General features: G+C 38.3%; 1 protein-coding gene across 2 annotated transcripts in view; it reads left to right on the top strand.

Moving 5' to 3' along the window:
- Positions 1 to 23,732, top strand: part of il1rapl1a (interleukin 1 receptor accessory protein-like 1a) — a 907,971-nt gene that overhangs the window by 535,328 nt on the left and 348,911 nt on the right. For both annotated transcript variants that reach the window (XM_072914508.1, XM_072914507.1), the window contains exon 5: positions 11,910 to 12,195. In XM_072914508.1, coding sequence (XP_072770609.1) covers positions 11,910 to 12,195 — 286 coding nt within the window. The remainder of the gene's footprint in view (positions 1 to 11,909; positions 12,196 to 23,732) is intronic.

Raw genomic sequence — 23,732 nt, 5'->3', positions numbered from 1 at the left:
AATCAGTCAGTAGACTCACTGTGGAAGTGCTAAAACTACAAAAAATATGGCGGGGAGAAGACTCTGTCGTAAATAAAACTGCCCACAAAACGGCACATCCTGAAGAGACGGTCAGAAAGCGGCTTTAAAACGGTCTGTAAGACATAATCGAGGGAACATTTTGACCAAATAACCACCATTACGTGTTATGTAGACCACAAGGAAATGCTTTAAATGTAGAAAAATAATCATAATATGACCCCTTTAAGATACCGTGTAAGGAGATGCTCATTAAAAATAAACCCAAGATTAAGTCAGTTGTGTTGCCAGTAATGCTTGAACTGTAGACCCGACCAATGACTGCTTGAAAAGTGAGAGAGAAGGCGGACAATGACGTGACAGATTCTCTATACCGAAGACTGTGGGGCCTGAGAAACAGGCCTATTGTTGACTGATGAAACCGAACAATCAAGACTAACCACATTGGTCCCTTTAATCCGGTTTGCCAACTATTAAAACAGAATTGAGCAAAGATCTGTTTTGCCACAACAAAATTGATACTAGACAGGCAAAAAAGGGTGATCAACAATGTCAGTGTTAACCCTTTAATACCATTTTTATGTTTATTTGATGTATTGATATGATATTGGTGATAATAAAGTTAAGTTAAAGTACCAATGATTGTCACACAAACACTAGGTGTGGTGAAATTTGTCCTCTGCATTTGACCCATCCCCTTGTTCACCCCCTGGGAGGTGAGGGGAGCAGTGGGCAGCAGCGTTGCCGCGCCCGGGAATCATTTTTGGTGATTTAACCCCCAATTCCAACCCTTGATGCTGAGTGCCAAGCAGGGAGGTAATGGGTCCCATTTTTATAGTCTTTGGTATGACTCGGCCGGGGTTTGAACTCACAACCTACCGATCTCAGGGTGGACACTCTAACCACTGAGTAGGTAGTAGGTAATAGATGTGTTATGATTAAAATAGCCCCTGTTAATAGCCGACTATTAGTTCCAACAGATATGATATGCTTTGATGTGTACTCGCCTGTCAAATTTTAAAAGCCAATGTGGCCCCTGAGTCAAAAGGTTTGCCCACCCGTGGTACAGAGTTTCTACATTCTGAAATTGTTCAAGAAGGCTCTGAGGGATTTAAAGGGAAACTCCTATATTTACCAGTAGGTGACGGAATAGACCAATCAGCGGTGTAACATGTCATGATTGAACTTTGGGACGACCAATGACTGAACATTCAATGGGACTAAATAGTGATTTTATTGGACTTTGAGGAATTATTCAATCTTTTGTATTGAATACACAATGCAATCGTTATTATTGAAACAGTTTCCCAGACTTTTCTTTTCCAAATCTGACCTTTGGATCTTATAAACTTCAATCAAAGAGTGATGGCCCATAAAGGCTCTGACTAATCCTTTGATAACTCTCCTGGCCGAGAATTGGTGGGCGGCCGACGGTGGTTGGTTGCTTTGTTGGGTCTGCTCCTGTCTCTGGCCATGCTCCCCCCACCCCGGCAGACGAAGGTGTGCAACACTGCAGAGGCCACCACAGTGTATATGGTTTTTTTTGTTGTTGTTTTACATTCGTGGCTGTGTGTAAAGAAGTGGCTGGTTGCATCAGCTCTGCTCTTTTAATGTCTTTAATGTCCTTTGTGTTCTTTGATGATTCCCTCTTACACACATGTTTATGTGTGCTATGGCGATGAGGTTTGTTTCTCTCTCTCGGCCGGATGTTGGCAGACCCATCAGCGATCCTGTTCTGTCTCCCTGTAATGTTTGTCCCCTGTAATGTTTGCCCCCTCTCCAAAATTCCAAAAGCCCAGGCTTAGACTGAATTTGTTTAGGGATGTCCGATAATGACTTTTTTGCCGATATCCGATATTCCGATTTTGTCCACCTCTTAATTACCGATACCGATATCAACCGATACCGATATAAACAGTCGTGGAATTAACACATTATTATGCCTAATTTGGACAACCAGGTATGGTGAAGTAAAGGTCCTTTTTAAAAAAAAATTATAAAATAAGATAAATACATTATAAACATTTTCTTTAATAAAAAAGAAAGTAAAACAATATAAAAACAGTTACATAGAAACTAGTAATTAATGAAAATGAGTAAAATTAACTGTTAAAGGTTAGTACTATTAGTGGACCAGCAGCACGCACAATCATGTGTGCTTACGGACTGTATCCCTTGCAGACTGTATTGATATATATTGATATATAATGTAGGAACCAGAATATTAATAACAGAAAGAAACAACCCTTTTGTGTGAATGAGTGTAAATGGGTGTGGGAGGTTTTTTGGGTTGGTGCACTAATTGTAAGTGTATCTTGTGTTTTTTATGTTGATTTAATAAACCAAAAAAAAACGATACCGATAAAAAAAAAAACGGTACCGATAATTTCCGATATTACATTTTAAAGCATTTATCGGCCCTGCCGATATTATCGGACATCTCTAATCCTGTTCTGTCTCCCTGTAATGTTTGTCTGTTTCTCACCTTTTTTGTAAAGGGTGCCGAAAGTTGGCAGACCCGTCAGCGATCCTGTTCTGTCTCCCTGTAATGTTTTGTCTGATCTTGAATGGGATCATACTTGCCAACCCTCCCGAATTTTCCGGGAGACTCCCGAAATTCAGCGCCTCTCCCGATAACCTCCCGGGACAAATATTCTCCCGAAAATCTCCCGATTTTCAGCCGGAGCTGGAGGCCACGCCGACTCCTTATTACATCCAGCCATAGAATTATACATTAAAATAAACATATTTGAAATAATTAATTTTAAATTATCATAATTCATTTAAAATGACCATATTTAATTATTAAAATAATTGCTTGTTTATCAACAACTTTAGCATTTTATTCATTACATTTTGAAGCTCTCAGAAGCCAAGTTATGTTATATTCCTTAAAATTTATTTATGCAAGTTTGAAGTATCAATTATCCAAACACAGTTTTGTTTGCTTATTTTCAGGATGTGTATATATATATATGTATATATATATATATATATATATATATATATATATATATATATGTATATGTATGAAATACTTGACTTGGTGAATTCTAGCTGTAAATATACTCCTCCCCTCTTAACCACGCCCCCAACCACGCCCCGCTCCACCCCCGACCACGCCCCCCACCCCCACCTCCCGAAATCGGAGGTCTCAAGGTTGGCAAGTATGAATGGGATTGATCTGAAAATCTTAATTTCCCCTAGGGGATTATTAAAGTATTTCTGATTCTGATAAGAATAACTTAATAATGACTAATTTCAAGTAATTTCAGTGTGCATCTTTGTTTCCTCTATCGTTGTTACATCATGTTTATAAGTGTGAGACTTGCTCGCACACCCAGGTTGTGTGCGTGCGCTTCTGCTTGTATCTACACTGGAGGGGTCCTGCTCCTCATTATAAAGACTGATAATTAGACTACAAAAATTCACACATTGCACCCTGATGATGCGTTCTGTTTTCCATCACATTCTCCTCATGGAGGCACACACACATTTGTGGCCAAGCCCACTGGTGATTAGCAGCTCCTGCGTAATTAGTCCGACAACTATTCATATAGGGAATGCATGCATGTGTGCACACATGACTTCCCCCATAATTAAGGGTATTAATTACCAGCATAGCTGTTCCTGTGAGAGTCTGTATCACTCACCGTCTGGGGTTCTTATGACTTTATCTTATCATCGCCCCCAACGGCTCAGAGTCTGCTTACAAGCTCCCACATAAACAGTACACCTGTCGGATGAAACACATGTGGGCTAAGATAGCGCTCCGTAGCTAGCTTGGGTATTGGAAGGGATTTGCAATTCCTTTGCCGGTGAAAATTATAAATTGAAGGTTTGTACATAATCAATTTTCCTTAATAAATAAAGTCCAAAACCCGAAACCATTGAAGTTGGCACGTTGTGTAAATCGCATTGACGTTGTTAGGCCTATTTTAGGGGGGCTCAAGCCCCCCTAAAATATTGTTAAGCCCCCCCCCCTAAATAATTTGGTGTTTTTGTTTTGTTTGTTTTTACAAATAATTGCCGACATATTCATTATAAAGTGGCCCAAATATGAGTTTAAATAAATAATCATATAACCTGTTATTGTTCACTCAGTTTCCCCTCACTTCGTAGCGTAAGGTAGAGAGCCCCTTCCGTGCGTCGGTATCCAATCCATTCCACTTGTTCATATAGAAAATGCCCACATCACTCAAATTCCAGCCCGCATTTTCTCTGCGACCTTGCTTGCGGTCCTGCAGGTGTACGAAGCACATTATCTTCCTTTAAAATGAGTGAAGCTGCACAAAACCTTGTGTGTGCAATTGTAAATCATTTATTTTTTAAGTTTTGTGTTTCTTATAGAATCTATATAAAGTAATAAACAGAAGACTATCATTAAAATAATGAAAAAAACATGATTAAATATATTTGTTTTATTGTATTGTTACATTAATAGCTGTTGTATTATTATAGGCTGGCTTGTTAAACATTTAATAGGATTTTCAGAGGGAGGAAAAACCAAGACATTTAATATAAAATGTAAAATGAATTAATACATAAAAAGAAAAAGAAAATATATGGTTAAAAGCCGTCGTCCCGGGGAGCATTTCATTTCGTCCCGTGCATTTAAAAAAAAAAATAATAATAACAATGAATAATTTCTAAGTCTTTGTTAGCCGTTTTTGAAGTTGTGTGCTCGTGCATAACATTCGCTCGCATCCTGTGCATCTCCTGGGGGCAAAGCCCCCCCTGTCCTTAAAAGCTAGTGACGCCCCTGGTAAATCGTAAATAAAAACAAAATACAATGATTTGCAAATCCTTTTCAACTTATATTCAATTGAATAGACTGCAAAGACAAGATACTTAATGTTCAAACTGGTAAACGTTGTTATTTGTTGCAAATATTAGCTCATTTGGAATTTGATCCCTGCAACATGTTTCAAAAAAGCTGGCACAAGTGGCAAAAAAGACTGAGAAAGTTGAGGAATGCTCATCAAACACTTATTTGGAACATCCCACAGGTGAACAGGCTAATTGGGAACAGGTGGGTGCCATGATTGGGTAAAAAAAAGCAGCTTCCATGAAATGCTCAGTCATTCACAAACAAGGATGGGGCGAGGGTCACCACTTTGTCAACAAATGCGTGAGCAAATTGTTTAAGAACAACATTTCTCAACCAGCAAGGAATTTTGGGATTTCACCGTCCACGGTCCGTAATATCATCAAAAAGGTTCAGAGAATCTGGAGAAATCACTGCACTTAAGCAGCAAGGCTAAAAACCAACATTGAATGTCTGTGACCTTCGATCCCTCAGGCGGTACTGCATCAAAAAAAACGATATCAGTGTGTAAAGGATATCACCAGAAAACCACTGTCAGTAACTACAGTTCGTCGCTACATCTGAAAGTGCAAGTTAAAACTCTACTATGGGGCGGTATAGCTCGGTTGGTAGAGCGGCCGTGCCAGCAACTTGAGGGTTCCAGGTTCGATCCCCGCTTCTGCCATCCTAGTCACTGCCGTTGTGTCCTTGGGCAAGACACTTTACCCACCTGCTCCCAGTGCCACCCACACTGGTTTAAATGTAACTTATGTAAAGCGCTTTGAGTCACTAGAGAAAAGTGCTATATAAATATAATTCACTTCACTTCACTACTATGCAAAGCAAAAGCCATTTATCAACAACACCCAGAAACGCCGGCTTGTTGGGCCCGAGCTCATCTAAGATGGACTTATGCAAAGTGGAAAATTGTTCTGGGGTCTGACAAGTCCACATTTCAAATTGTTTTTGGAAACTGTGGACGTCGTGTCCTCCGGAACAAAGAGGAAAATAACTATCTGGATTGTCATAGGTGCAAAGTTGAAAAGCCAGCATCTGTGGTGGTATGGGGGTGTATTAGTGCACAAGACATGGGTAACTTACACATCTGTGAAGGCACCATTAATGCTGAAAGGTTTTGGAGCAACACATGTTGCCATCCAAGCAACGTTATCATGGACGCCCCTGCTTATTTCAGCAAGACAATGCCAAGCCACTTGTTACAACAGCGTGGCTTCATAGTAAAAGAGTGCGGGTACTAGACCGGCCTGCCTGTAGTCCAGACCTGTCTCCCATTGAACATGTGTGGCACGATATGAAGCCTAAAATACCACAATGGAGACCGCGGACTGTTGAACAACTTAAGCTGTACATCAAGCAAGAATGGGAAAGATTTTCACCGGAAAAGCTTAAAAAATGTCCCAAACGTTTACTGAGTGTTGTTAAAAGTGGTAAAAAAAAGCTAAGTTAATGATTATTTGCAAAAAAAACTAAGTTTCTCAGTTGGAACATTAAATATCTTGTCTTTGCAGTGTATTGAAAAGGATTTTCAAATCATTGTATTCTGTTTTTATTTACAAATTACATAACGTGGCAGCTTCACTGGTTTTGGGTTTTGTATTCATTCTTTTTTGACCTTGTTAGGCCATTTGGTTCATAAAAATAGCACGCATGCATTATGTAGAAAACCCAGGCCTACTCCGAGGGGCTTCCGCACCAATAGGGTGTCTCTTCATAGAAAGTTAAGCAGCCTCGCTTTGCCTTTTTATGAGCGTCTTCCTGGTTAAATATCTTGCCTTGCACTTTTTTTTTTTTCTTCTCTTTTCCGTGCTTTTGTGCATCCTCAGCACATAGAAGAGTCTGACATCATTTATGGAGCATTTTACCGTCGGCTCCCAGATGCAACAGAAGTTGTTGCCTTTGAATATTGCAGGAGTGTTGTCTGCAGGGGCCAAGATGGCACACACGCACACACACACACACACACACACACACACACACATGCACCCACACACACACACACACACACACACACACACACACACAGACATGCCCTGAATACACAACATCTGCAAGAGAGGGCAAATGGAGGAGCCACTCATGCAAACGTCGTAGATAATAGCTTTGTTGATAATAATTTAGCACAAAATATGATGACATTCGCCACGAAATGTCATCGAGAAGCGCGGTCCCCTACCTTTTTGAGCTCGTGGACCGATAATTGGCCGGGAGTGGGGTACAAAAACAACTTCAATGTCATTGTGGAACTTTCTAGAGAGTTCCCGTTCATGTTATTCCAAAATGACTCAACCCCTCACACTTAACCCACAAGGGATTTGGCGCCTTAGCCAAATGACAAAAGTAAGTGGGACGCCTTAAATGCAATCACACTGCAAAAAAAGAGCTGACAAAATATAAGATAAAAAGATTACATTTATGGGAAAAAAATATTAAAACTAGTGAAGTTATTTGTCTATTTAGCTAGACCATTTTACTTGATAAGATTTGTATATCTAGAAATTAGCAGGACTTTTAGGATAGAAATAAGTATTTTATTCGGGGAAAAAAAGCAGTATTCACCTTGCAATTTTTTAATTAAGCATGCTTGGGATTTTGCGATACCTTTAAACTCGATTATCTATGTGGGGGAAACCAGCATATCTTGTTTAAATAGTTATTTTCTCAATTTTAACTAGAATAGACAAAATAAGGATGCTAAAGTTAAGATTCCCTCCATGCTTGACACTGGAATTGGGGGTTTAATCACCAAAAATTATTCCCGGGCGTGGCCACCGCTGCTGCTCACTGCTCCCCTCATCTACCAGGGGGTGATCAAGGGTGATAGGTCAAATGCAGATAATTTTGCCACCCCTAGTGTGTGTGACAATCACTTTAACTTAAATCATGATGTCTATTAAATGACTGAAAATAAGTAAATGACCCTTAAAATTAGGGAAATGTCGAAGAATAACATTTTTAATCTTGGCAAGTGGAAAATAATTTGCAGTGTATAATTGACAAACTTCTCGGTTTTTTTTTTTGTTTTTTTGGGAAACTCAGGTATTTTGAATTTGATTTAGATCCATCCTTTTCTCTCCGTGTTTTAGTTTTATGAAGAAAAAAAATTAAAATCCAAAAATGCCATGTAATATTTCCTTATTTTTTGTAAAAGAGAGAACAAGGTTTCTGTTTTGGGATTTTGCAGTACCTTTAAACTCGATTATCTATTTGGGGGAAACCAACATATCTTGTTTAGATAGTTATTTTCTCAATTTTAACATTTTTAAACTAGAATAGACAAAATATCCATGCCAAAATTAAGATTATGATGTTTATAATTAAATGACTGAAAGTAAGTAAATAACCCTTAAAATTAGGGAAATGTTGAAAAATAACATTTTAAATCTTGGCAAGTGGAAAATAATTTGCAGTGTATAATTGATAAACCTTGTTTTTTTTTGTTTTTTTGGGGGGAACTCGGGTATTTTGAATTTGCTTTAGATCCATCCTTTTCTCTCCGTGTTTTAGCTTTTTTGAAAAAAATAAAATAAAATCCAAAAATGCCATGTAATATTTATTGTTTGACTTATTTTTTGTAAAAGAGAGAACAAGGTTTCTGTTTTGGGATTTTGCAGTACCTTTAAACTCGATTATCTATTTGGGGGAAACCAACATATTTTGTTTATATAGTTATTTTCTCAATTTTAACATTTTTAAACCAGAATAGACAAAATATTCATGCTAAAATTAAGATTATGATGTCTAATTAAATGACTGAAAGTAAGTAAATAACCCTTAAAATTAGGGAAATGTCGAAAAATAACATTTTAAATATTGCTAAGTGGAAAATAATTTGCACTGTATAATTGACAAACCTTGTTTTTTTTGTTTTTTGGGGGGGAAACTCAGGTATTTTGAATTTGTTTCCTGGCGACATAGATTATTAGATCCATCCTTTTCTCTCTGTGTTTTAGCTTTTATGAAAAAAAATATATAAATCCAAAAATGCCATGTAATATTTCTTGTTTGCCTTTTTTTGTAAAAGAGAGAACAATGTTTCTGTTTTGGGATTTTGCAGTACCTTTAAACTTGATTATTTATGTGGGGGAAACCAACATATCTTGTTTAAATTTTAACATTTTTAAACTAGAATAGACAAAATATTCATGCTTAAATTAAGATTATGATGATTATAATTAAATGACTGAAAGTAAGTAAATAACCCTTAAAATTAGGGAAATGTTGAAAAATAACATTTCAAATCTTGGCAAGTGGAAAATAACTTGCAGTGTATAATTGACAAACCTCTTGTTTTTTTTGTTTTTTTGGGGGGAAACTCAGGTATTTTGAATTTGTTTCCCGGCGACATAGATTATTAGATACATCCTTTTCTCTCTGTGTTTTAGCTTTTATGAAAAAAAATATATAAATCCAAAAATGCCATGTAATATTTCTTGTTTGACTTATTTTTTGTAAAAGAGAGAACAAGGTTTCTGTTTTGGGATTTTGCAGTACCTTTAAACTCGATTACCGCATTTTTCGGAGTATAAGTCGCACCGGAGTATAAGTCGCACCTGCCGAAAATGCATAATAAAGAAGGAAAAAAACATATATAAATCGCACTGGAGCCCGGCCAAACTATGAAAAAAACTGCGACTTATAGTCCGAAAAATACGGTATCTATTTGGGGGAGACCAACATATCTTGTTTAAATAGTTATTTTCTCAATTTTAATATTTTTAAACTAGAATAGACAAAATATTCATGCTAAAATTTAGATTATGATGTCTATAATTAAATGACTGAAAGTAAGTAAATAACCCTTAAAATTAGGGAAATGTTGAAAAATAAGTGGAAAATAATTTGCAGTGTATAATTGACAAACCTCTCAGTTTTTTTTTGTTTTTTTTGGGAAACTCAGGTATTTTGAATTTGTTTTAGCTTTTATGAAAAAATTTAAATAAATCCAAAAATGCCATGTAATATTTCCTGTTTAACTTATTTGTGTAAAAGAGAGAACAAGATTTCTGTTTTGGGATTTTGCAGTACCTTTAAACTCGATTATCTATTTGGGGGAAACCAACATATGTTGTTTAAATAGTTATTTTCTCAATTTTAACATTTTTAAACTAGAATAGACAAAATATTGATGATACAATTAAGATTATGATGTCTATAACTATATGACTGAAAGTAAGTAAATAACCCTTAAAATTAGGGAAATGTTGAAAAATAACATTTTAATCTTGGCAAGTGGAAAATAATTTGCAATGTATAATTGACAAACCTTGTTTTTTTTGTTTTTTTGGGGGAAACTTAGGTATTTTGAATTTGCTTTAGATCCATCCTTTTCTCTCTGTGTTATAGCTTTTTTGAATAAAATAAAATAAAATCCAAAAATGCCATGTAATATTTCCTGGTTAACTTATTTTTTGTAAAAGAGAGAACAAGGTTTCTGTTTTGGGATTTTGCAGTACCTTTAAACTCGATTATCTATGTGGGGGAAACCATCATATCTTGTTTAAATAGTTATTTTTTCAATTTTTACATTTTTAAACTAGAATAGACAAAATATTCATGCTAAAATTAAGATTATGATGTCTATAATTAAATGACTGAAAGTAAATAAATAACCCTTAAAATTAGGGAAATGTCAAAATATAACATTTTAAATATTGCTAGGTGGAAAATAATTTGCAGTGTATAATTGACAAACCTCTTGTTTTTTTTGGGAAACTCAGGTATTTCGAATTTGTTTCCTGGCGACATAGATTATTAGATCCATCCTTTTCTCTCCGTGTTTTAGCTTTTATGAAAAAAAAAAAAAAAAATCCAAAAATGCCATGTAATATTTCCCGTTTAACTTATTTTTTCTAAAAGAGAGAACAATGTTTCTGTTTTGGGATTTTGCAGTACCTTTAAACTCGATTATCTATGTGGGGGAAACCAACACATGTTGTTTAAATAGTTATTTTCTCAATTTTAACATTTTTAAACTAGAATAGACAAAATATTCATGCTAAAATTAAGATTATGATGTCTATAATTAAATGACTGAAAGTAAGTACAGTAAATAACCCTTAAAATTAGGGAAATGTCGAAAAATAAAATTTTTAATATTGCTAAGTGGAAAATAATTTTCAGTGTATAATTGACAAACCTTGTTTTTTTTTGTTTTTTTGGGGGGAAACTCAGGTATTTTGAATTTGTTTCCTGGCGACATAGATTATTAGATCCATCCTTTTCTCTCTGTGTTTTAGCTTTTATGAAAAAAAATATATAAATCCAAAAATGTCATGTAATATTTCCTGTTTGACTTATTTTTTGTAAAAGAGAGAACAAGGTTTCTGTTTTGGGATTTTGCAGTACCTTTAAACTCGATTATCTATGTGGGGGAAACGTTTAGATAGTTATTTTCTCAATTTTAACATTTTTAAACTAGAATAGACAAAATATTCATGCTAAAATTAAGATTATGATGATTATAATTAAATGACTGAAAGTAAGTAAATAACCCTTAAAATCAGGCAAATGTTGAAAAATAGGTGGAAAATTATTTGCAGTGTATAATTGACAAACCTCGTTTTTTTTGGGTTTTTTTGGGAAACTCAGGTATTTTTAATTTGTTTCCTGGCGACACAGATGATTAGATCCACCCTTTTCTCTCCGTGTTTTAGCTTTTATGAAAAACAAAAACAAAAATCCTCATTTTGCCAGAGTAGCACAGCCTCCTGTCCACTCGTCAATACTCGAGCAACATTGTGGTCGGTAAACTGAGGCCTTCAAAATAAAAGCACACCAGCAAAATAACATTTTGTATATTTTGACGTGGTTAACATAGACGTAGACTTAGACAAACTTTAATGATCCACAAGGGAAATTGTTCAACACAGTAGCTCAGTTACAATGATGGAAAGTGTAAGGATGGAAGGGACAATGCAGGTATAAATAGACTAATATAGCGATAAACAAAACATACTTTTACATTCGACTGCCGCCTTTATGATGGCTCATGATGCAAAGTGCAAACCGTGTTCCGTGGCAGTGAACGTGCTGATGAAGTCCTTTGTGTTGTTTGCTCCACCAGTGGACGGCTGCACGGACTGGTCGGTGGACTACCTGAAGTACCAGGTGCTGCAGGGCGAGCCGGTGCGGCTAAAATGCGCCCTGTTCTACGGCTACATCCGGGCCAACTACAGCCAGGCTCAGAGCGTGGGCCTCAGCCTCATGTGGTACCGCAGCTCGGGCCTGGGCCACAGCGACTTCGAGGAGCCCATCTCCTTCGACGGCGTGCGCATGAGCAAGGAGGAGGACGCCATCTGGTTCCGACCCGCCGACCTCCAGGACGTGGGCCTCTACTCCTGCGTCCTACGGTAAGATAGTGTGGCGGGGGCTAAGGGTCGATCCATATGTACAGTTACACTTTTTCCTGCTTATTTCAGCCTGCATTTCTCATTTTTTCTTAGATGATGGAACAATTTTTGGTGTTGTTTAACTTCTTTTCACACTTGTATACTACAGTCACAATCAAAAGTTGACATACACTTGTAAAGAACATAATGTCATGGCTGTCTTGAGTTTCCAATCATTTCTACAACTCTTCATTTTTTTGTGATAGAGTGATTGGAGCACATGCTTGTTGGTCACAAAAACACATTCATGAAGTTTGGTTCTTTTATGAATTTATTATGGGTCTACTGAAAATGTGAGCAAATCTGCTGGGTCAAAAGTATACATACAGCAATGTTAATATTTGCTTACATGTCCCTTGGCAAGTTTCACTGCAATAAGGCGCTTTTGGTAGCCATCCACAAGCTTCTGCTTGAATTTTTGACCACTCCTCTTGACTAAATTGATGCAGTTCAGCTAAATGTGTTGGTCTTCTGACATGGACTTGTTTCTTTAGCATTGTCCACACGTTTAAGTCAGGAATTTGGGAAGGCCATTCTGAAACCTTCATTCTAGCCTGATTTAGCAATTCTTTTATCACTTTTGACGTGTGTTTGGGGTCATTGTCCTGTTGGAACACCCAACTCTGCCCAAGACCCAACCTCCGGGCTGATGATTTTAGGTTGGCCTGAAGAATTCCTCCTTTTTCATTGTCCCATTTACTCTCTGTAAAGCACCAGTTCCATTGGCAGCAAAACAGGCCCAGAGCATAATACTACCACCACCATGCTTGACGGTAGGTGTGGTGTTCCTGGGATTAAAGGCCTCACCTTTTCTCCTCCAAACATATTGCTGGGTATTGTGGTGAAACAGCTCAATTTTTGTTTCATCTGACATCACATGGATAAAGCTAAGACATTCTGGAGGAAAGTTATGCGGTCAGATGAAAAAAGAATTAAGGTTTTAGAATGGTCTTCCCAAAGTCCTGACTTAAATGTGTGGACAATGCTGAAGAAACAAGTCCATGTCAGAAAACCAACACATCTAGCTGAAATGCACCAATTTTGTCAAGAGGAGTGGTCAAAAATTCAACCAGAAGCTTGTGGATGGCTACCAAAAGCGCCTTATTGCAGTGAAACTTGCCAAGGGACATGTAAGCAAATATTAACATTGCTGTTTGTATACTTTTGACCCAGCAGATTTGCTCACATTTTCAGTAGACTCATAATAAATTCATAAAAGAACCAAACTTCATGAATGTTTTTTGTGACCAACAATATGGATGTCTGATAATGGCTTTTTGCCGATATTCCGATATTGTCCAACTCTTTAATTACCGATACCGATATCAACCGATACATACAGTCGTGGAATTAACACATTATTATGCCTAATTTGGACAACCAGGTATGGTGAAGATAAGGTACTTAAAAAAATAAATAAATAAATAAGATAAATAAATTAAAAACATTTTCTTGAATAAAAAAAGAAAGTAAAACAATATAAAAACAGTTACATAGAAACTAGTAATGAATGAAAATGAGTAAAATTAACTGTTAAAGGTTAGTACTATTAGTGGACCAGCAGCACGCACAATCATGTGTGCTTACGGACTGTATCCCTTGCAGACTGTATTGATATATATTGATATATAATGTAGGAACCAGAATATTAATAACAGAAAGAAACAACCCTTTTGTGTGAATGAGTGTGAATGGGGGAGGGAGGTTTTTTGGGTTGGTGCACTAATTGTAAGTGTATCTTGTGTTTTTTATGTTGATTTAATAAAAAAACAATAAAAAAAAAAACAATACCGATAATAAAAAAAACAATACTGATAATTTCCAATATTACATTTTAACGCATTTATCTAACCAACAAGCATTATGTGCTCCAATCACTCTGTCATAAAAAATAAGAGTTGTAGAAATTATTGGAAACTCAAGACAGCCATGACATTATGTTCTTTACAAGTGTATGTAAACTTTTGATCGTGACTGTATGTTCAAAGACTTCAATACCTCCATTCTAACTAAAAAGGTATAATTTGTTTGAAACCTTTTCCAGTGGTTTATTTAATTTTACACTTCACTAAAACTCTTCACTAAATTAGTTAACTTCTTTTCACACATATGACAGTTAAGAAGGTTAAAAAGCTCCATTATTATGCGTTTTTCCCAGTTAAGAACGTTAATATGGACTGTTTTATCGTTTTACAGTGTGCGGTGGTTAACTTCTTTTTACACTTAACAGACTTAAACATGGTCAAGAGTGAAATGCAACCGGCTGCAACACTCAATTGTTTTCCTTCAAAGTCAAGGGAAAGTGATTTTTAGGGTTTTATTTTATTTGCAGCGCCAGATGGCGGCAGCTTCAACCCGGACCCCCCACCCCACCCCACCCCCTACCACTCCTGTTGCAGGTCTCCTGTGCCGTAACACGTGTTTATATATGCATTTTGTGACTACAAGTTTTTTTTCTGGCCCCAAACTGAGTCCCCCCAGGAGCTTAGCCTGGGATCAACTTATTTTTTTATATTGAAAATGAAATACCAGTGTACTTTTAAAATGCAATGACAATAATGTTTATTCTATTCACGCTACAAGTTTTGGGAGGAGGGTAACTGCTTTTTTCACTTTTGACAGTTAAGCATGTTGAAAAACTAAAATGCACACGGCCGAATTCTGTCAGTACTACTGATACCGAGTGATGTAAAATCAAACGTTACCATATTTGGATAACTTTGTTTCACGTGACGGCTCAAGTACTTGGCGGGCAAACAAGCCGCCGGGTAACGTTGAAAATGTCAACGTCAACAAAGCAAGCATGCCTGGTAGAAAGCGCTCGAAATTAAGACTCCGATTTTCAAGCTAACTCCATGCTAATTTACATTGGATATGTCATATACATGCTACTGATTAGCATTGAAGATTTTACATGACAATTTCAACGCCCCTGGAATTTGAAAATCATAAATACAACTAAGATACATGTTACAATTCCAGACGCCGGTAGAGTGTTGATGTCAGGTTCAAACACTGATGACATCTATTAAACAGACGAGAAGCAAGGAATCATGCAGAGACAGAGTTCAATTTTGCTCAATTGAGGAGAGACGTGTTTTGGGCTGTACTCTAGTTACAGATCCAAACTACGTTCTAAAAGTCTAGCCCACGTGCTTCCTCTATTTATTTGGGAGGCCCCTGGTTACATCACTGGAGCTGTGGCTGAGGGAAGGGGGTAATCTCGACTTTTCCAGTTAGACACAATATGTGATTATACAAATGTGCTGACAGTCGTGATATCGCCTTGCCTCTGCTCTGTCTGCGTCACGGTACTCGATGTTCGGCCTTGGCAGTCAGCAGGCCGATTCTGGAAACAAACACTGATACGAAACTGGCTTGCAATCTTTTGGATTGCCAGCTTTGCACAGAGAAAGAAAAATACCACTTCAGCACAATTGATAATAACTATAGCAACGGCCCTTAAGCATAAGAGTTGTGTGATAATATATACATAATTATTCTGACAGTTGAATATAGTAAAATGTGTTTTGTAGCAATTCCAACTTTGACCACCGCGTCAGTTGCAGAGTGGCGCTTTCCATCATTTGCAGCAGACTGTGTTGCAAAATTAATAATCCTTCCTCTCACGCAAGACCCACCCAGGATTTGGGCCATCTGAATACCTTCCCTACTGTAGTACATACATTTTGCAGATCTCCACGAAAGAAAATACTTAGTTGGCACATTCAACTTAATGGCAAAGACTACTTCCTGACTACAGAAACACATTTAGGACAATTGCAATGAACGTACACTTGCATATGAGACTCAAATGTTAAGGAAAAGAAGATATAACAACTGGACAGCAGTTATTCTTATCACCTCACTGTTAAATGCATGTAAACATTGATTTTATTGATATTTAAACAAATGAACAATTATTACCACACATAAAAGTACTATTGAATACTGATACGGATTATTGGTACCGTGTCGGTTCACATGTGAAAGGTACCCATCTCTACTGTATGTCAGGGGTGTCATCATGTTGTAGACTACATTGAAGGATTTGGCGGGCCACTTTAATGACTAGACAGACCACAATAAATGATGTGACGGACCAAGTTAAATGATGTCGACTTGGCGAACCGATTTAAATCAAGTGGCAGACCACATGAAATGATATGGCGAGCCACATTAAATGACATGCTGGACCAGATTGAAGGACGTGACGGGCCACATAAATTACATGGTGGGCCACTTAAATGACGTGACGGACCACATAAATGACGTGACTGACCACATTAAATGATGAGGTAGGCCACAAATAAATGATGGCAGGCCACATCAAATGATGCAAGGGGCCAAATTAAATGATGTGATTGACTACATCAAATGACATCAAATGATGCGGCAGACTACATTAAATGACATGGTAGGCCACTTTAAAAGAGGCGATGGACCAGATTGAAGGACGTGACAGCCCACGTAAATTACATGGTGGGCCACTTAAATGACGTGACGGACCACATAAATTACATGGTGGGCCACTTAAATAACGTGACAGACCACATAATGACGTGACTGACCACATTAAATGATGAGGCAGACTAAATAAATGAACACAATAAATGATGGCAGGCCACATCAAATGATGCAAGGGCCACATTAAATGATGTGAATGATTACATTAAATGACATGGTAAGCCACATGAAATTTCATGGCGAGTCACTTTAAAAGAGGCGATGGACCAGATTGAAGGACGTGACGGCCCACATAAATTACATGGTGGGCCACTTAAATGACGTGATGGACCACATAAATTACATGGTGGGCCACTTAAATGACGTGACGGACCACATAAATGACGTGACTGACCACATTAAATGATGAGGCAGACTACATTTAATGACATGGTAGACCACTATAAATGATGGCAGGCCAAGTTAAATGATGCAAGGGACCAAATTAAATGATGTGAAGGACCACATTAAATGATGTTGCAGACTACATTAAATTACATGGTAAGCCTCGTAAAATGACATGGTAGGCCACATAAATGACATGGCGAACCACGTTAAATGATGTGATGGACCAGATTGAAGGACGTGACGGGCCACGTAAATTACATGGTGGGCCACATAAATGATGTGACGGACCACATTAAATGATGAGGCAGACTACATTAAATGACATGGTAGTCCACTTTAAATGATGGCAGGCCACTTCAAATGATGCAAGGGACTAAATTAAATGATGTGAAGAACCACATTAAATGATGTTGCAGGGTACATTAAATGACACGACAGGCCTCCTTAAATGACATTGTAGGTCATTTTAAATTACATGGCGGGCCACTTAAATGACGTGACGGACCACATTAAATGATGAGGCAGACTACATTAAATGATATGGTAAGCCACTGGAAATGATGGCAGGCCACCTCAAATGATGCAAGGGACCACATTAAATGATGTGAAGGACCACATTAAATGATGCGACAGACTACATTAAATGACATGGCAGGCCTCATTAATTGACATTGTAGGCCACGTAAATGACATGGCGAACCACGTTAAATTATGTGATGGACCAGATTTAAGGACGTGATGGGCCACGTAAATTACATGGTGGGCCACTTAAATGACGTGACGGACCACATTAAATGATGAGGCAGACTACATTAAATGACATGGTAACCCACTGGAAATGATGGCAGGCAACCTCAAATGATGCAAGGGACCAAATTAAATGATGTGAAGGACCACATTAAATGATGTCAAGGACCACATTAAATGATGTGAAGGACCACATTAAATGATGTCAAGGACCACATTAAATGATGTGACAGACTACATTAAATGACATGGTAGGCCACTGGAAAGGATGGCAGGCAACCACAAATGATGCAAGGGACCAAATTAAATGATGTGAAGGACCATGTTAAATGATGTGAAGGACCACATTAAATGATGTTAAGGACCACATTAGTGATGTGAAGGACCACATTAAATGATGTCAAGGACCACATTAAATGATGTGAAGGACCACATTAAATGATGTGAAGGACCACGTTAAATGATGTGAAGGACCACATTAAATGATGTGACAGACTACATTAAATGACATGGCAGGCCACAATAATTGATGTCAAGGACCACATTAATGATGTTAAGGACCACATTAAATGATGTCAAGGACCACATTAATGATGTCAAGAACCACATTAATGATGTGAAGGACCACATTAAATGATGTGAAGGACCACATTAAATGATGTGAAGGACCACATTAATGATGTTAAGGACCACATTAATGATGTTAAGGACCACATTAATGATGTTAAGGACCACATTAATGATGTTAAGGACCACATTAATGATGTTAAGGACCACATTAATGATGTCAAGAACCACATTAAATGATGCTGCAGACTACAATAAATGACATCGCAAGCCACATTAAATAAGATGGTAGACCAAATTAAATGACATGGTAGGCCACTTAAATGATGTGACGGACCACCTATAATGATGCGGCTTGCCACCTTAATGAGAATAAATGATGTGGCAGACTACATTAATAAGAGGACAGACCTTATTATTGCTGTGACGGGCCACTTTAAAAGAAGTGGCGTGCCACTTTAAATGATGTGGTTGGTCATATCTGGCCCCCGGGGCCTTGAGTTTGACACGTGCTGTATGTAAAGCACAGCTGTGACTAAAACTCTCACATGGAAGTGAACGTAGTATTTTATTTTTTTCTGTGGCTGATTTTTTTTACTTCTTTTTCCACGTGACTAACACTTAATAATGCTAGAAAAATTAGAAATGTGAAGCATGTTTGCAATGCGACAAAACAATAGTTCGCCAAGTGCTGGCATACGCAAACTTAAGGTAGAGTTTTGTGCTTATCTTCTTTTTACACTTAACAATGTAAAACAGGGCCAGCAATTGGATGATTATTTCTTTCATTCAAGTGAAAAGTGCATTTTCCTGTGCGGCATATTTGCATACTCTGACTGTGCCTTTGTCGCGGGAACTCGATGGAACCCACCGGAAAGGAGACGAGACATCCATGCCTGAGAGGAGCGTTTTAGGAGGGAACGTTTGGGTCACAAGTGCGACTCAACAGCTTACACTCTGACAAAAAGACAATTGATTTCAGCTCAGAGGAAAATCTCTCAGAATGTTCTGTCTGGCAAGTTGAAAATCCCTGCGGATTTCACGGCACGCTAACAAACGCGGGACCCGCAGGGCACTTTTTTATTTTACAACAGAATTACAGTATGCTGCCGATTCCAAACTCAACATTGTTGTTGTCAGAAGAGACATTCTGCGGGGAAATTTAATATCAAGTCGAACTGGTTTGATCCAGAAGACGGCGATGGAAGTGTGGGGGGGGTTACGGGCTGGAACATCAATCAAGGCACAAACACATATTCCACTCCCCCACGCAGTCACACTAAGTGAGCGCACTTCAAGCCTCTCTGGGTCCTTAAGAGGCCTTTAACCCAGTTTATTAAAAACTCGGTGAAATGAAGAGCTGCAAAGAGCTCTTATTAAGGGATGTTCTCCGCAGAAAAGGTTAATAAGTTACTACTACACCGTTGTGCTTTTTCTATTAATATGTGTCTTGATAGCCACTGAGACTGCGCTCAAGGGCCACAACATTAGGTACGCGTTTATTTAATTGTGCATATGACAACTGAAAGTGTTTATCTATAGCATCTGATTGATTTCAATTAAGATTGTTTTTTTATAAATTATTATTTTTCCTTAATTAAATTTTCTGTAAAGCACCTTAATTGTCTTGTGTAAAATTTGTGCTCTTTAAATACAATTGCCTTGCCTTACCTACACAAGCCAGTGAGGTTCATTAATAAAGCTGAGTTTTGATTGACACTGTCAGAGAGTTATTCTCTAAGGGGATTCTACAACATTTGGTCAGGGGTAAAGTATTGTTGCTGAGGTCCTTTGATAGATTGGCTAGTAATTTGGCTTTTTTGGTCAGGGGTAAAGTATTGTTGCTGAGGTTCTTTGACACATTGGCTAGTTATTTGGCTTTTTTGGTCTTGCTCTTTGGTCTTGCCCATGTAAGTGTGCAGTTTCATGTGGTTTATTAAAAAAAGCTGCGTTCTGATGGACACTGTCAAAGAGGTATTTGCTGAGAATCTTACAGTAATCATACAGGCCTTACCACCTTGTCCTTTAGGCCCTTTAACACTTTAGCTAGTCAATAGCTCTTTGGTCTCTCCCATTGAGGTGTAGAGTCTGAGGTTCATTAATAAAGCTGAGTTTTGACCAACACTGTCAGGGAGTTATTCTCTAAGGGGATTCTACGACATTTGGTCAGGGGTAAAGTATTGTTGCTGAGGTCCTTTGACAGATTGGCTAGTAATTTGGCTTTTTTGGTCTTGCTCTTTGGTCTTGCCCATGTAAGTGTGCAGTTTCATGTGGTTTATTAAAAAAAGCTGCGTTCTGATTGACACTGTCGGAGAGGTATTCGCTGAGAATCTTGCAGTAATCATACAGGCCTACCACCTTGTTCCTGAAGCCCTTTAACACTTTAGCTAGTCATGTAGCTCTTTGGTCTCTCCCATTGAGGTGTAGAGTCTGAGGTTCATTAATAAAGCTGAGTTTTGACCGACACTGTCAGTGAGTTATTCTCTAAGGGGATTCTACGACATTTAGTCAGGGTAAAGTATTGTTGCTGAGGTCATTTGACAGATTGGCTAGTAATTTGGCTTTTTTGGTCTTGCTCTTTGGTCTTGCCCATTTAAGTGTGCAGTCTCATATGGTTTATTAAAAAACGCTGCATTCTGATGGACACTGTCAAAGAGGTATTTGCTGAGAATCTTACAGTAATCATACAGGCCTTACCACCTTGTCCTTTAGGCCCTTTAACACTTTAGCTAGTCATTTAGCTTTTTGGTCTCTCCCGTTGAGGTGTAGAGTCTGAGGTTCATTAATAAAGCTGAGTTTTGACCGACACTGTCAGGGAGTTATTCTCTAAGGGATTCTACGGCAGCTGGTCAGGGTTAGAATATTGTTGATAAGGTCCTTTGACACATTGGCTCGTTATTTGGCTTTTTGATCTTGCTCTTTGGTCTTGCCCACGGAAGTGTGCAGTCTCATGTGGTTTATTAAAAAAAGCTGAGTTTTGATTGACACTGTCAAATTGGTATTTGCTTAGAATCTTGCAGTACCTGTACAGGTCTACCATCTTGTCCTTGGTTGTTTTTTTTTTACCCCTTCAGCTAGTCATTTAGCTATTTGGTCTCTCCCATTGAGGTGTACAGTTTTAAGTTCATTATTAATAAAGCTGAGTTTTAATTGACACAGTCAGAAAGGTATTCTCTGAGGGATTCTATTGCAGCTGGCCAGGGTTAGAATATTGTCGCTAAGGTCCTTTGACACATTGGCTAGTTATTTGGCCTTTTGGTCTTTCCCTTTGGCTCTTTGGTCTTGCCCATGGAGGTGTGCAGTGTCATAAGGTTTAATAAAAAGCTGAGTTTTGATTGACACTATCAAAGAGATGTTTGCTGAGAATCTTACCGTACCTGTAAAGGTCTACCATTTTGTCCCTGAGGTCTTTTAACACTTTAGCTAGAAATGTGGTCTTTCACATTGGGGTGTAGAGTCTAATGAGGTTAATTATTAAAGCTAAGATTTGATTGACACTGTCCGAGAGTTGTTCGGTAAGAATCCTGAGGTCCTCTGACACTTTGTTTAGTCCTTTGGCTCTTTGGCCTTGCCCATGGTGATGGAAAGTCCAATGAAGTTAAATAATAAAGCTGAGAATTGATTGTCACTGTCAAGAGAAGTATTCTTTAAGGATTCTACGACACTTGTGCAGGTCTAAAAACCTGTCTATGAGGTCTTTTGACACTTTTAGTCCTTTAGCTCTTTGGTCTTTTGACACTTTGTTTAGTTATTTAGCTCTTTGGTCTTTCTCATGGAGATGTACAGTCCAATTGGGCTCTTAATAAAGGTGAGTTTTGATTGACACGGTTAAGAATCCTACGTGCCGGAACAATTGTGTCCCTGAGGTCCCTTAACACTTTGGTTCCTCCTTTGGTTCTTTGGTCTTCCCCATGGTGGTGGAAAGTCTAAAGAATTTAAATGATGAAGCTGAGATTTGATTTACGCCGTCAGAGAAATATTCTCAAAGGCTTTTACTTGTGCAAGTCTAAAATCTTATCCCTGAGGTCTTTTGACACTTTGGTTAGTCCTTTGGCTCTTTGGTGTTGTCCGTGGTGGTGGAGAGTCTAATGAGGTTCAATAACAAAGCTGAGTTTTGATTCACACTGTCAGAAGTATTCTATGATAATTTTACGGTGCTGTGCAGGTCCACCATCTTTTCACTGAGGCACTTTAACATTTTGGCTAGTAATTTAGAACTTTGGTCTTGCCCATTGTGACGGACAGCCTATTGAGGTTCAATAATTAAGATGAGTTGTGATTGACGCCGCCGGAGAAGCAATCTCTCAGGATTCTACTATACTTGTGCAGCAGGTATAACATCTGATTCAACACTTTGGTTAGTCCTTTAGCTCTTTAGTCTTCCCCATGGTGGCTGAGAGTCCAATGAAGTTCAAAGACAAAGCTGAGTTTTGATTGATGATGTCATAGAATTATTCTCTAAGGATTCCACAGTACTTGTACAGGGGGGGTGGTTGAGGTGGGCGGGGTCGGGGTTGGTGGGGTTAAGGGGGGAGGAGTATATGTATAGCTAGAATTCACTGAAATGTAAGTATTTCTTATATTTTATTTATACATATAAATAAAATAAATACTTGAATTTCAGTGTTCATTTATTCACACATATACACACAAAACACTCCTCTCTACTCATTGTTGTATTTGAAAGTGCAATGCTTTGCAGCCAGCAGCACAGCCTTTGAAGGAGCATAGGTATGGGCAGTGTAATATTCTGGGTTGGAGTCAATAACCAGGCGAGGTGACGAAGTTACGTCCCTTTACTTCATACTTCAGAACCGACTCCCACACTTGCCGTCAGGGTGCACAATACAACGTAAACCGTTGGCCAACCAAAAAGTAACCACAGAACACTATACGGTATAGTGTTCTGTGGTTACTTTTTGGTTGGTCAAGCGGACGTGACGACAGGCTGTCCTCACTCAGGTCCGCACGGACCTGAAGGGGGCGTGCCTTAAGTCCGGCTGGAAATCGGGAGAAATTCGGGAGAATGGTTGTCCCGGGAGATTTTCGGGAGAGGCACTGAAATTCGGGATTCCCCCGGAAAATTCGGGAGGGTTGGCAAGTATGATGATGTCGGTCCACCTTTTGCAGCTATTACAGCTTCAACTCTTCTGGGAAGGCTGTCCACAAGGTTGCGGAGTTTGTGTGTGTTCTTCCAAAAGCGCATTGGTGAGGTCACACACTGATGTTGGTCGAAAAGGCCTGGCTCTCAGTCTCCGTTCTAATTCATCCCAAAAGGTGTTCTATCGGGTTCAGGTCAGGCCGGTCAAGTTCATCCACGCCACACTCTG

Source organism: Nerophis lumbriciformis, linkage group LG13 (genome assembly GCF_033978685.3).
Source record: "Nerophis lumbriciformis linkage group LG13, RoL_Nlum_v2.1, whole genome shotgun sequence".
Lineage (NCBI taxonomy): Eukaryota > Metazoa > Chordata > Actinopteri > Syngnathiformes > Syngnathidae > Nerophis > Nerophis lumbriciformis.
This window is presented reverse-complemented; position numbering and strand designations above follow the sequence as displayed.